Source organism: Amia ocellicauda, chromosome 10 (assembly GCF_036373705.1).
Source record: "Amia ocellicauda isolate fAmiCal2 chromosome 10, fAmiCal2.hap1, whole genome shotgun sequence".
NCBI classification, from domain to species: Eukaryota; Metazoa; Chordata; class Actinopteri; order Amiiformes; family Amiidae; genus Amia; species Amia ocellicauda.
In genome coordinates this window covers 12944510-12958379 of record NC_089859.1, presented here as the reverse complement: position 1 = coordinate 12958379, position 13870 = coordinate 12944510, and the positions used below count along the sequence as shown (strand labels likewise).

Below are 13870 nucleotides of genomic sequence, written 5' to 3'. Positions count from 1 at the left end.
ACACTCACACACACACACAGATTTATACTAAATGAATTAAATATGCTTTATGGATTTCATCAAATGTTGGAAACCCCTGTTTCTCCTACAGATACCGGAGGCCTGTTTTGCATTGTTTTTCTAATCTGTGTGTGTGTTCCTGCTTCTTCAGGAGGCTGTGAAAGAAAACCACAAGAAGAGGGAAATGGAGGAGAAGATCAAGAGAGCAAAACTGGCAAAGGAGAAAGCCGAGCGAGAGAAGCAGGAGCGCCAGCAGAAGAAGAAGCAACTGATTGACATGAACAAAGGTACTGTAGAGTTGCCATCTTGGAGCTTTGGGATGCTGAGGAAACTGCTGAATAACAATGCAGGCTGTTCTCTCAGGGAGTGTTTACACGGCGTTGGTGGAGATGATTGGGAAAAAAGAATGCTCTGATGTCGTATTGGCGCTTAAAAACCCCAGGCCTCAATTCTCATATAACAAAAGGAAAATAAAGATTATTATGATGTGTGATAGTAGTTCAGTAGTTCACTAGCAGTGCTGGAGCTATATAACTTTTCTTTGTGAGCTCTTTCAGTACCATACCTTCTATCAACTTTGGGGCTTTGTACTTGAAAAGGGACAAATCTCTTAAAACATCATTGGGTGTTTAGCTGGCCTTCAGTTCAGCTGTGAGTATTTAAGCTTGGGTAACTGGTAGGGAGACACCCACAAGTACAATTTAATATGTAGGTCACTTGTAAAGATAGCAGGCTTCAGTGGGATCCAGGTTCACTGCATTTGTAGGCCAGGCAGATAATGTACCAGTAGATAGAGGATTAATCTCTGTAAATTTATTTTATTCTTCTTAGTTTCAAATGTAGTTTAAGTTGTAAGAAGAGCGGTGAAATTATGTGGTTGCATGTCATGCAGATTTGAAAGCATGAATGTTTTTACAGAATGCTGGCTGTAATATATTCAGGTCAGGATACAAATATCAAATGCTATATATGTCTTTATTTGGTGCAATAATGATATGTGCACAATAAGCAAGTTAAATGTAAAAGTGATTAGGGAAAAAAAAATGGAATTATGATTACCTACACATATGGATTGTAAATGTATTTCAAATGTTATCTTTTTTACAGTCTATGGTTGTATATTTGTATTAAGTCTAATATGAGTTTTGCAGATATTTATTTATTTATTACTCGGCAAAAACAATCAGCAAACTGATTTCCTAAACAAATTAAATGAAGAAGGTTCCTGGTTCCTCGTGCTATCGTGTGGTCATTAATCCACTGACTGGACCACAAATCTTCCATCCCAGAAGTGTTTGACCACAGCTTTGAATCTTATTGTCTGGGCAACCTCTTTATTTATATTTTTAAGATCTTAATTTTCATCACACACATGAATTTTCTCTGCAGTGCCAGGTAGATTCTATTTAATATTATACTGTGTGTAAATGAAAAAAAATTGAGCTGTTTAGGTCTTAAAGCAGTCTTCCTGGAAAGCTGTATTCAGCCTGTAAAGCCTGTAGAAAAATACAATAATTACACATATTATCCACCATACAGTTTGGACTATTTATATGCTCAGTATGTGAGACATTAACGACTTTGTTGATTAAGGGGTTTGGAAATGGCATTCTACTGTATTTCCACCCATTTAACATCTGATATCATTATGTCTTATAGAAACTTTTGTATACATCTTAACAGTCATGGTTAAAGAATCATTGAAGTTAAGTAACTTTGTCACTTCTTCTACCATACAAACAACAGATTAACTGAGAATTGAGAATAAATATGAAAAATAAATAAAATAATGCTTTGTGGACACTAACCCCATAGAAAAAGATTGTTCTTATGTTAACAGTGGTAGTTCAGTGTGTGCAGCATTTGATTGTGATTGTCTACGAGTTAAGCATTTTATAAATACAACATAATATTATTGAAGTGTAATATCATATTTTTTTAATTGTGAGTTTGTGAAACCTAGATTTAGAATTTAGTGAAATATTTAGTCAAATAGAAAATATGTATTTTTCCAAACAGAGATTTAACATTTATTCAAATATTTATTTTAAAGATCAAAAAATGCTTAAATATGGAAATAAGGCTTAATTATGTATTTACATTTGGCGCCCGATACAATAATACAATTAACATTTTAGTAGAAGTCCAGCAATGGAATGCTTTGGAAGAGCCATTTTTCAAGATTGATAGTTTATGTCTTCACCATTACATGTTGTCAAATACATTGTTTTCTGCAAATAGTAAAACTTTCAGAAATTGCTAAAGTTTCTCTCAGTTTTGCTAGTTCTCCCTAGACACCATGGATGTCAATATGGTCAGCATGTGGGCTCTATGTGTCTTCTCTACTCTCCTAAAGAATTGACATTCTTTCACAGTAACACAATAAGTAATTTTTGATCGTCAGGTTAGAATGATGCAATAGTGTTGAGAGAACGTCAATTGCTCACATGGAATATAGAAGTATCACTGATCAACCTCTACCATATATATATATATATATATATATATATATATATATATATATATATATATATACACACACACACAAGCTTATTAGAGCTTTCCCAGCTTTTTGCTGGACTTCTGTCATTTATCATTTATTAGTCAGGCTTCCTTTCATGAGTGCATTGCCAACCTGTCAAAAGTCTTGCAGTTTGTAAAAACTAAGGCTTTAAAATATTTTTAGTTCTTAATAAGAACAACTTTTTGGTCCCAGTAGCTTTCTTACATTTGAAGTACTTGTTACGTTTGATATTCAGATATACATGCACATGTATATGCACACATATATACATAAAACAACCCAGTTGATATTATTGTACTGAAGTGTTTGGATAGCATAACATATCTGCATGTTTTGTTGTATCTATTTATCAATCTATGCATATGTACATATATATACAAATAACAAATACAATTTAAACTTTTTTTTTTTTACCCTAATGTTGACCTGTAAAATACAAATGTAACAATTCAGATGAGAGAACAGGGTTGTTATTGTAAGGGATTGGAGCCCATTCCCCATTGGGTTGCATTGGCAAACTAGCCATGAGAATGGATTGAATATGGAAATGTAATACAATTCAACAGGGTATTTATATAATGAGATGGATTTTCAGTCATTTTGTAAATTGGAGCTAATCCTTTTCATAAGCAAATGATTAACAATGAAATTAATTTTAAATGATGATTTGATTCACTCAGCTTTAAGAGGATGGGGGCTTGGGACGATTAAAATATATATAATTACAAATAACATACATTTTGTGTAATATACATGCCAATATAAAGGTTTTTAAAGTACATGTTCAAGTTACCTTCAATATTCTATCTCTATATAACAGGTGAGCAATGAGCCTACAGGCAAAATCTGTTTTTGTATTGAAGTATTACTAGTACTAATATGGGAAATTGCTTATGAAATCATTACCCGGTTCCCCATTTGTTTTAATTTGCACTAAGTGGATTTCCATATTCTCTTAGACTGACCAGATGTTCAGCATTCTCCAAATTGCTTTACCCACAGAAAGTAAATGGAAAATACTGTAAAATAGTCTAAATCCACGTAATCCTTCTGTCTCTAATAGAAAAAGATGTTTCATCCCAGCAGGATATTTATTATGCCGTGAGATATTCAATTATGTCATATACAGTGTGATCTGTATACGGAGAGGAATGAGTGGGGTGGTTCAGAGACTGGGCTCCTGGCTCTGGGCTATTTCACTGGGGAGGAATGGAACTTGGCAACTAGCATCCTCGCCCCATGTGGAAAGGAGTGACAGCTTGCATCATGGGGGCCACTGTTGAGGTTACTTTGAGTGTGTGTGCGTTAACACCCCCCCTGGTCAGACAAGTGACTTCTTAAACCAACCAAATGCAGAACCACAACCAACTTCACGCTTTAAGCAAGTGTCCCACAACAGGGAAAATTGATACTACTCTAAAATAGCATACGTACGCTGCACCAATAATTAAATAAATAAATACTTGTGGGTAAGCTTTGATTGTGTAAATAGTGCTGTTGTTTTTGTGTATGTTTTCAGATATTTAAGATTCTATGATGTTGTGGTGAAAATGCAGATCATTGTAGCAATTAAAGAGGCATAATTTATTGACAGTAGCAAATGAAACCAAATCTTCAATTTCACCCCACAGTTTTTACTCTGCCTACTAAACACCTCCCCACATATACACACACACACACATGCACAGTCAATGAAAAACAAAATGCTTGTTACAGAATGTCTGTCTTGGTGGAGTCAAATAATATAAACCAGGAAATGGCCAGTGCAGTTGTGTAGATTTGCGGGAGAATCAACCAGTTTGATTGCTGCATAAATTGAAAACCACCGTCACGTAATAAATAATTTAAACAGGGTTCCTTTAAGAATGTCTATCAAAAGCAATCCCCTTACTAATTAATAACTCATTGTGTAATAAACAAAGACATGGTAACGGCCTAAGCTGTCAGGTTTGCAGTAGCCTTTAATGCAAGTAATAATGCTCCTAAGAAAGTAAACCATGGGGACTGTGAGGATGAGACCTGTCTTTTAAGAACAGACTATGAATGCAGTGTATTTCCATGCACAATCTCACTTTCCATCTCACTAGTGTAAATGATCTAAACCTGCAATAGGACGCAGTAGTGTTGACCTAAAATCATTACAAAGACTAGATATCAGTGACTTTTAAAGGAATCAATAAAAAGCAGATTTACTAGTCTTTCTCAGTGTTGTTTAATGATTGTGCAATGTGGCCATGTGAGACCTGAATGTTTCATCTGCAAAAAAGATAACAAGCAAATTTGCATCATGCAGATTGAATGTACAGTCTGCCCAAGCATTAAACAAGAATGGTTTATTTATTTGTTTTGCATCTTATAACATCAAATGTATTTGTTGTGTCCAAAATGTCCGTGAGGGAGATGATGCCTTCCTCTCTGGAATTTAAATGACTTCATCGGTGACACTGCAAAGCCTTCATAAAGCTGCCTGTGTGTGTATGAGTATTGGAGGGATATCAGTGACCCAGACAGATGCTGTGTACTGGCTCTGTGTAATTTGGCAGCGCTCATGCTGCTGTTTGGCATTGAGGAACGAAAACACTAGCGGTCAATGCAGGAGGCAGGAGTGCAATCTGCTCGGTGGAATTCAACCAAAGTGCCGCTGTCGGCCAGCAGCACTATGTTGTGCTAAAAGAAAACAACAGAAAAGGCAAGGAAATATGGAAATGTTATATCAGTTTTGTTTTCTAACGGATCCAAAGTTAACTAATTGAACCATTTTTATTTTTTGAAAGATGCACTGTAGCAACTCCTTTATGCATGGTCTCTCTGTGGAGTTTTGTTTTTCCACGAAGCCTTGAAAGAGTGTGACCTTATTCTGTCCTGTGTTGCACCAGCATTTTCTACAAAACATGCACTTTATCTGTTAGTGGTTTTATATGTACATTTATACTCTATCTCCCTTCCTGTCTATGCAATGTCTCCAGTAATTGTATACAGTGGGGGAAAAAAGTATTTGATCCCCTGCTGATTTTGTATATTTGCCCACTGACAAAGAAATGATCAGTCTGTAATTTTAATGGTAGGTGTATTTGAACAGTGAGAAACATTATAACAACAAAAAAATCCAGAAAAACGCATTTCAAAAAAGTTATAAATTGATTTGCATGTTAATGAGGGAAATAAGTATTTGATCCCCTATCAATCAGCAAGATTTCTGGCTCCCAGATGTCTTTTATACAAGTAACGAGCTGAGATTAGGAGCACTCTCTTAAAGGGAGTGCTCCTAATCTCAGCTCGTTACCTGTATAAAAGACACCTGTCCACAGAAGCAAACAATCAATCAGATTCCAAACTCTCCACTATGGCCAAGACCAAAGAGCTGTCCAAGGATGTCAGGGACAAGATTGTAGACCTACACAAGGCTGGAATGGGCTACAAGACCATCGCCAAGCAGCTTGGTGAGAAGGTGACAACAGTTGGTGCGATTATTCGCAAATGGAAGAAACACAAAATAACTGTCAGTCTCCCTCGGTCTGGGGCTCCATGCAAGATCTCACCTAGTGGAGTTTCAATGATCATGAGAACGGTGAGGAATCAGCCCAGAACTACACGGGAGGATCTTGTTAATGATCTCAAGGCAGCTGGGACCATAGTCACCAAGAAAACAATTGGTAACACACTACGCCGTGAAGGACTGAAACCCTGCAGCGCCCGCAAGGCCCCCCTGTTCAAGAAAGCACATGTACAGGCCCGTCTGAAGTTTGCCAACATCTGAATGATTTAGAGGAGAACTAGGTAAAAGTGTTGTGGTCAGATGAGACCAAAATCGAGCTCTTTGGCATCAACTCAACTCGCCGTGTTTGGAGGAGGAGGAATGGACCCAAGAACACCATCCCCACCGTCAAACATGGAGGTGGAAACATTATGCTTTGGGGGTGTTTTTCTGCTAAGGGGACAGGACAACTGCACCGCATCAAAGGGACGATGGACGGGGCCATGTACCGTCAAATCTTGGGTGAGAACCTCCTTCCCTCAGCCAGGGCATTGAAAATGGGTCGTGGATGGGTATTCCAGCATGACAATGACCCAAAACACACAGCCAAGGCAACAAAGGAGTGGCTCAAGAAGAAGCACATTAAGGTCCTGGAGTGGCCTAGCCAGTCTCCAGACCTTAATCCCATAGAAAATCTGTGGAGGGAGCTGAAGGTTCGAGTTGCCAAACGTCAGCCTCGAAACCTTAATGACTTGGAGAGGATCTGCAAAGAGGAGTGGGACAAAATCCCTCCTGAGATGTGTGCAAACCTGGTAGCCAACTACAAGAAACGTCTGACCTCTGTGATTGCCAATAAGGGTTTTGCCACCAAGTACTAAGTCGAAGGGGTCAAATACTTATTTCCCTCATTAACATGCAAATCAATTTATAACTTTTTTGAAATGCGTTTTTCTGGATTTTTTTGTTGTTATTCTGTCTCTCACTGTTAAAATACACCTACCAATGAAATTATAGACTGATCATTTCTTTGTCATTGGGCAAACGTACAAAATCAGCAGGGGATCAAATACTTTTTTCCCTCACTGTACAAGGTACCCCTGTGCGTGGGTGAATAATGTGTATATTTGTATTTGTAGTACTGTTGAAATAGTCATATTTGAAGTAATATTTAAATACTGTTCCCTGTGATCAATACTGCACTGTACACTGTAAATTTGATTTCCCCTTCAGCTGTATAATGGATATCTTTTAAAAATGCATTGAGTTCTCTGAAATCACAAAAGTGTGCAGGAAATATAATTTCATATCAATGTGTGGCAGTGCTTTCGGGACTGACTGTACATAGACCGGCGTATATATGCCAGGTGATTATAAAGTAACTGCACTAAAAGAGTGACAGGGAGCTGACAGTGGAAAGGTCAGATCCTCACAAGATGTTCCACAGCTGGGAATGGATGTAGCTTGAAGTCAAATGAAAGACAGCCTAAGGGAAACACAATTCATTATGTGAGTAGCAGAATGAGGATTCATAACACTCATTATAAAATAGTGAAAAAATAACTATTCAATTAATAAACAATTAACTAATTTATCATGTAATTAATAGAATAATACATAATTAAACCTATAAGAAAATAAAGTATTCTAAGCTCAATTCCTCCATTAACATTATAAGGATGCTATCAGTTGCATATATATACACTCACCTAAAGGATTATTAGGAACACCATACTAATACTGTGCTTGACCCCCTTTCGCCTTCAGAACTGCATTAATTCTATGTGGCATTGATTCAACAAGGTGCTGAAAGCATTCTTTAGAAATGTTGGCCCATATTGATAGGATAGCATCTTGCAGTTGATGGAGATTTGTGGGATGCACATCCAGGGCACGAAGCTCCCGTTCCACCACATCCCAAAGATGCTCTATTGGGTTGAGATCTGGTGACTGTGGGGGCCAGTTTAGTACAGTGAACTCATTGTCATGTTCAAGAAACCAATTTGAAATGATTCGACCTTTGTGACATGGTGCATTATCCTGCTGGAAGTAGCCATCAGAGGATGGGTACATGGTGGTCATAAAGGGATGGACATGGTCAGAAACAATGCTCAGGTAGGCTGTGGCATTTAAACGATGCCCAATTGGCACTAAGGGGCCTAAAGTGTGCCAAGAAAACATCCCCCACACCATTACACCACCACCACCAGCCTGCACAGTGGTAACAAGGCATGATGGATCCATGTTCTCATTCTGTTTACGCCAAATTCTGACTCTACCATCTGAATGTCTCAACAGAAATCGAGACTCATCAGACCAGGCAACATTTTTCCAGTTTTCAACTGTCCAATTTTGGTGAGCTTTTGCAAATTGTAGCCTCTTTTTCCTATTTGTAGTGGAGATGAGTGGTACCCGGTGGGGTCTTCTGCTGTTGTAGCCCATCCGCCTCAAGGTTGTACGTGTTGTGGCTTCACAAATGCTTTGCTGCATACCTCGGTTGTAACGAGTGGTTATTTCAGTCAAAGTTGCTCTTCTATCAGCTTGAATCAGTCGGCCCATTCTCCTCTGACCTCTAGCATCAACAAGGCATTTTCGCCCACAGGACTGCCGCATACTGGATGTTTTTCCCTTTTCACACCATTCTTTGTAAACCCTAGAAATGGTTGTGCGTGAAAATCCCAGTAACTGAGCAGATTGTGAAATACTCAGACCGGCCCGTCTGGCACCAACAACCATGCCACGCTCAAAATTGCTTAAATCACCTTTCTTTCCCATTCAGACATTCAGTTTGGAGTTCAGGAGATTGTCTTGACCAGGACCACACCCTTAAATGCATTGAAGCAACTGCCATGTGATTGGTTGGTTAGATAATTGCATTAATGAGAAATTGAACAGGTGTTCCTAATAATCCTTTAGGTGAGTGTATATATATATATATATATATATATGTTTTCCATTTTGGCCCCCACTATCTACATATAAAATTCAGCAACTGCAGGAGCATCATTTATGCTTTGCTGTCAGAAACCAGCTTTCTTTTTTGAATTACACCACATTACAGTCCAAAGCCACAGGGATTCTAAGCATGAGCAAATTCAGCTACAAATCCACAGGCATGCAACATGCAGTGCGAATTTCAGTCATTACCTTGAAAGACAGCAACAAGGGCAAGCGGCTTATCTACTGTAGTACATCTAGTCTAATAAATAATGGCATACTTGATAGCAATATATCAGCTAGAAGACTGGCATCTTCCTTAAGGCAATGATGCCTTTTTGGATGTTACTGTATATATCACTGGAGTTGTCCTTACTGAAAAAGTTACATTCACTCACAGAAAACAATTTACAGGGAACATTTGTGCATATTTTGGTATATATATATATATATATATATATATATGTGTGTGTGTGTGTGTGTGTATATATATATATATGAATATTCTGCATAGCTAAAATAGCAAGGACTTTTTAGTCAAATGTATTTTTCCCAATTTTTTCGAATGCTTGCAGAACAAGAATCGGCATTCGCGAGAGGCTTTTGATTATTCTATGATAATTATTTCATTACAAATTAATGTGACTTCGGGGAAATTTTCCCTTGGAGTTTTCTTAATTTTTTTTTTTTTAAATCTAATAATCATTTAAATAAGAAACTTTTATACTTCTGGATTAATATTTTGTATAGAAAAACTAATTAGACCAGTACTAAAAGCTATAATCACTTTAAGCCTGTTTAACTTAATGTAGCTGTCTTTCCCTCAGGTCACAGACAGAAATGAAATGATACATCTGAGAATTGTATATTTCTATATTTTAATTCAGGTTTTCTTCCCTCTCTGTAGTTTTTCTGAAATTGTATTACATCGCTCTTAAGTCTATGGGTGGTCTACATTTGAACCAATTATCTTCACAAGCTTTCGACCTTTAACCATTTCACCACAATTAATCAAGCGCAATTAGGTTTCCTTCGCAAAATGAACACGAAACACCCATCGCTAAAACTGTTTTCTCCATTAGAAAGCTTAGTGCCAAGAGATTGTGGTGGTTGTGATTAACTCGCTTCCTTGCAGTGAGGCAATTCCTCTAGATAGACGGGCCTGTTAGACTGGCATGGAAATAAAATTGATAGAGATAGAGATAATTAGACAGGCAAGGGGGCAGAGGGAGGCATGCATGATGGTAGAGCGACAGATAGGCAAGTCCTCCATCTTTCATCCTTGACAATATTTACATCTTGCTTCTACATCCACGCCTGTGTTTTCTGTTTTTTTCTTTCTCCCTGTAATCCACCATCCCTAGTGACTCACTTGTTCAAACAGCTAGCCACATTCCCCTTTTCACACAGCCTTAGACAGCCCTGAATCTCTCCCAGCCACTATCACTTTCGCTCTGAACTCTCAGCTCCTTCTCATTCGCTCTCTTTGATGCCCTATCCCTCCCAGCAAAGCCTTAAGACCTTGCTTTCAAACCCCGTGCATGGCCGTTTTCTCTGTAACACAGCAGGCCGGTTTGGTTTCGAAGGCATGCCCCTGCCCTGGTCTGTCTCTGGGAGAGGAGAGGAAGGGATGAGAGGGTTGCAGGGGGGTGACTTGGCTTGTTTTATCACAGCTATGCAATCATTCAACCTGGCATCATGGGGGCCTAACAGCAGCTGTCCAGATGAAGAGACTCATTTATCTATCTATCTATTTATTTATTTATTTGTTTATTTATTTGCTTGCTTGCTTGTTTTTGTTTTGTTAACATACACTAATACAGCTGTGCAGGGCATTGCGGGGGCTTTCGTTTTTTTTTTTTTTTACACGATACTGGGATGAAGGTGGAATCTGATGGCTTCTAATCTGCTTTCATCCTTGACCGTTCCCTTTCCTGTATTTTCTGTTTGGCTGTGTTTCGTGAGAGTTGGTGGGCCGACCGCTCTAATTGACCCTCCCCTCCCCCCCCCCCCGCCTTTCTACCCCGTGTCCAGATTCTTAGTTACTCGTCTCAGACAGCTCACTCCTCTGCTCACATCAGTCCCGGACAGAGCACCGACATTCCTTCTGGGCCACTGTGTGAGGGAACATCCCTAATTCAATTACTAAGGACTTAGCCACAGTTGGCGTTATCCTTTCGCTGTCGAGGCAAGCTGTTCTCTTCTTAGTGCAAATGCTATATTTCTATTTTCTACTTGAGCTCCAAATTGAGTGATTTGCAAATCAAGCAGTTACGGTGAAACAAATGCACATCATCTTAAAACGTTTTTTCCGTTTGAAAGAATGACCCGCTAAAGAGACGTTTTTCCATCCCGGTTGGCAGTGCAGCCTTTTTTTCCTCCTTGTACTGTTTTTGAACGTGTTTGACAATAGTTTATCGGCTGCCACTGCCAATCCCTGTGAAAGAAAAAGGAAAAAAGTGGTTGTGAATTCCTAGTGAACAGGGTCATGCAATGAAATAACATCTCAGTGCACCGGATTTCTCCTCCCTGCTCTGCTGGCCAACTTCATGTCTGCCTGCAGCCGTCGAGGTAGTCTGCCAGTGAGCGGTGTGAGGAGCACAGCAGAGAGCTGGGGGAGCTTGCCTTCGGAGCTTGTTTTTGCCAGAGGACACGGCACCTAAAGCAAGAGATAATAACTTGCAGACTGGACCCCTTGCTGTACAACATGCCTTTGCATAGGCTACATTCACGGAGCGTGCGCTAGGTTAATTGTGCAGGTGACTTTCAACAGCGTAACAGATGGGGTAAAATGTGTTCAAAAAACAACAACCAAAAAAAAGCTATTAAGGTTTTTTTTTCCTTTTTTTCAATGTTCTTTTTTCTTCTTCAAAGTGTGATGAGCCTAGTAGGGGAGCCCAGTCTCCTAGGCTCCCCCTCAGAGTTGTTTCAGCTCATCAAGTACAGAGCTGAAAGCTCTTATTATATCTCATTAAAGAACCAATTAAAGTGGAGGATCTGTAGCAGGGAGATTGTAATGGGGAGGCACTGCAATAAATATACTCTTTTGATGTTTTATTTTTTCATTGGATAAATATCAGCTAAGATATCTGGAAAGAATTATATATATATATATATATATTTGCATTAGTTAGCACTGGAAAATAGTGTATTAAGCTCTTTATCTTGTTTGGCCATTTTGTATATACTGTACATCACAGAGATTTTATAGTCTATAACATACAAGAGTAAAATCATTGTTAGAGAGCTACGACTGTTCAAATCATAACAGTATCACATGGATACTGCTAAGATATGGAGAAACAAAACAACACAAGGTTAGGACTTTTTTTTTTTTTTGCTGGAGCTGGTATTGTGTGAAGCGTCAGGAACGGTGCTGTCAATCGATTCTCGGTTGTCTCACATGTTTGGAGGGGGATGACAGCTAGCAAATTGAATTTATGAACAGAACGTGTTGACACTGCTGCATAATTATAGCAATGCTATTGCTTTGGTGTTTAACTGGAAAACAAGACAATGAATATAGATAGACCATAACTTTGTCAGTTTTTAATTCATCAGGATTTTCATAAAATATGAATCCGTGCTGTGTGCCCCTAGGATACTCATGCATCTCCAATTCACCAAAGTGACTAGAGTCCCTAAAGATAGATAACCTGATTTTTGGATTACAGGTAAAGCAAATGGATGGGCTTTTGGTACTGGTAATTACTAAAGCAGGTTATATTTATTCAGATTTATTACTACCTAGTTCTCAGTAAATAAATCTTCTCAAATGATGTGTTGTTTAAAAAGACAGGAATACAACCTGCAGTAAAAATGGCAATTCAGTTTTGTTTTGCACAGCATTATACTTAACTTTTACACATACTTGTAAAATCACAGCAAATACCATGTTTTGAAAACAGTGTAGGCGGCAAGAAAAAAACGTATTTTCCACAGGCTTTCAATTTGAGTACTATGTAACTTACTTTATTGTAATTTTATGTTTATATAAATAGATAAGGGGAAGGACATAGATGAACAGACATAGATCGATCTGTGGATGGATGGATAAAAAAACAAAAATGTACGGCACTGTTGACAGCTGTTTACCAACCTTTTGCATATTATTTTGATATTGCCAAACCAAGACTGAGTTCTGCTGAGGAATAGCATCCTTACCTCCTTAAAATAAACTTCTGCAGCTAGACACAGAGAGAGAAAAACAATGTTATCTGACCCCATCATCTCGAGAAGCTAGAGAGGTCTGATCCGTGAGAGGATTATGAGGTGGATAGATAGCTCTGATGGCCTGTGAGGCTGGTCTGGCTAGAGAAGTCCAATATCTATCCTCAGCCTCATAGGTCCAGCACACAGAACTGAAGTAATAGGTCACAGTGATGTGAGCTGTTCCACTTAAACCAATCCCTGAAGGTTATCATTAAATCTTACTCCTTTCACATAAGATTTTTGCCAAATCCAACTTGTCAGCTAGAGTAGGTACCTTTTCATTTTAAGTGGCACCAATGCAGAGTTAAAGTCAAAGTTTATCTGTCTCCATACTACATTCAGCAAGATATGGCCTGTCTCTTTAACTGCCAGGTGTTGCCTTAGAAATACGGTGACCCTTTGTTTGTACTGTTCAATAGTTTGGGGTCACTTAGAAATGTCGAAAGAAAAGCATTTTTTTTGTCCATTAAAATAACATAAAATTGATCAGAAATACAGTGTAGACATTGTTAATGTTGTAAATGACTATTGTAGGTGGAAACAGCTGATTTGTAATGGAATATCTACAGAGGCCCATTATCAGCAACCATCAGTCCTGTGTTCCAATGGCACGTTGTGTTTGCTAATCCAAGTTTATCATTTTAAAAGGCGAAATGATCATTAGAAAACCCTTTTGCAATGATGTTAGTTAGCACAGCTGAAAACTGTTGTGCTGATTAAAGCAG

General features: G+C 38.4%; 1 protein-coding gene across 6 annotated transcripts in view; it reads left to right on the top strand.

Annotated features, from left to right (window-relative positions):
- Positions 1-13870, top strand: part of diaph2 (diaphanous-related formin 2) — a 501500-nt gene that overhangs the window by 431240 nt on the left and 56390 nt on the right. For all 6 annotated transcript variants that reach the window (XM_066715009.1, XM_066715013.1, XM_066715012.1 and 3 more), the window contains one exon: positions 152-287. In XM_066715009.1, the coding sequence (XP_066571106.1) occupies positions 152-287 (136 nt within the window). The remainder of the gene's footprint in view (positions 1-151; positions 288-13870) is intronic.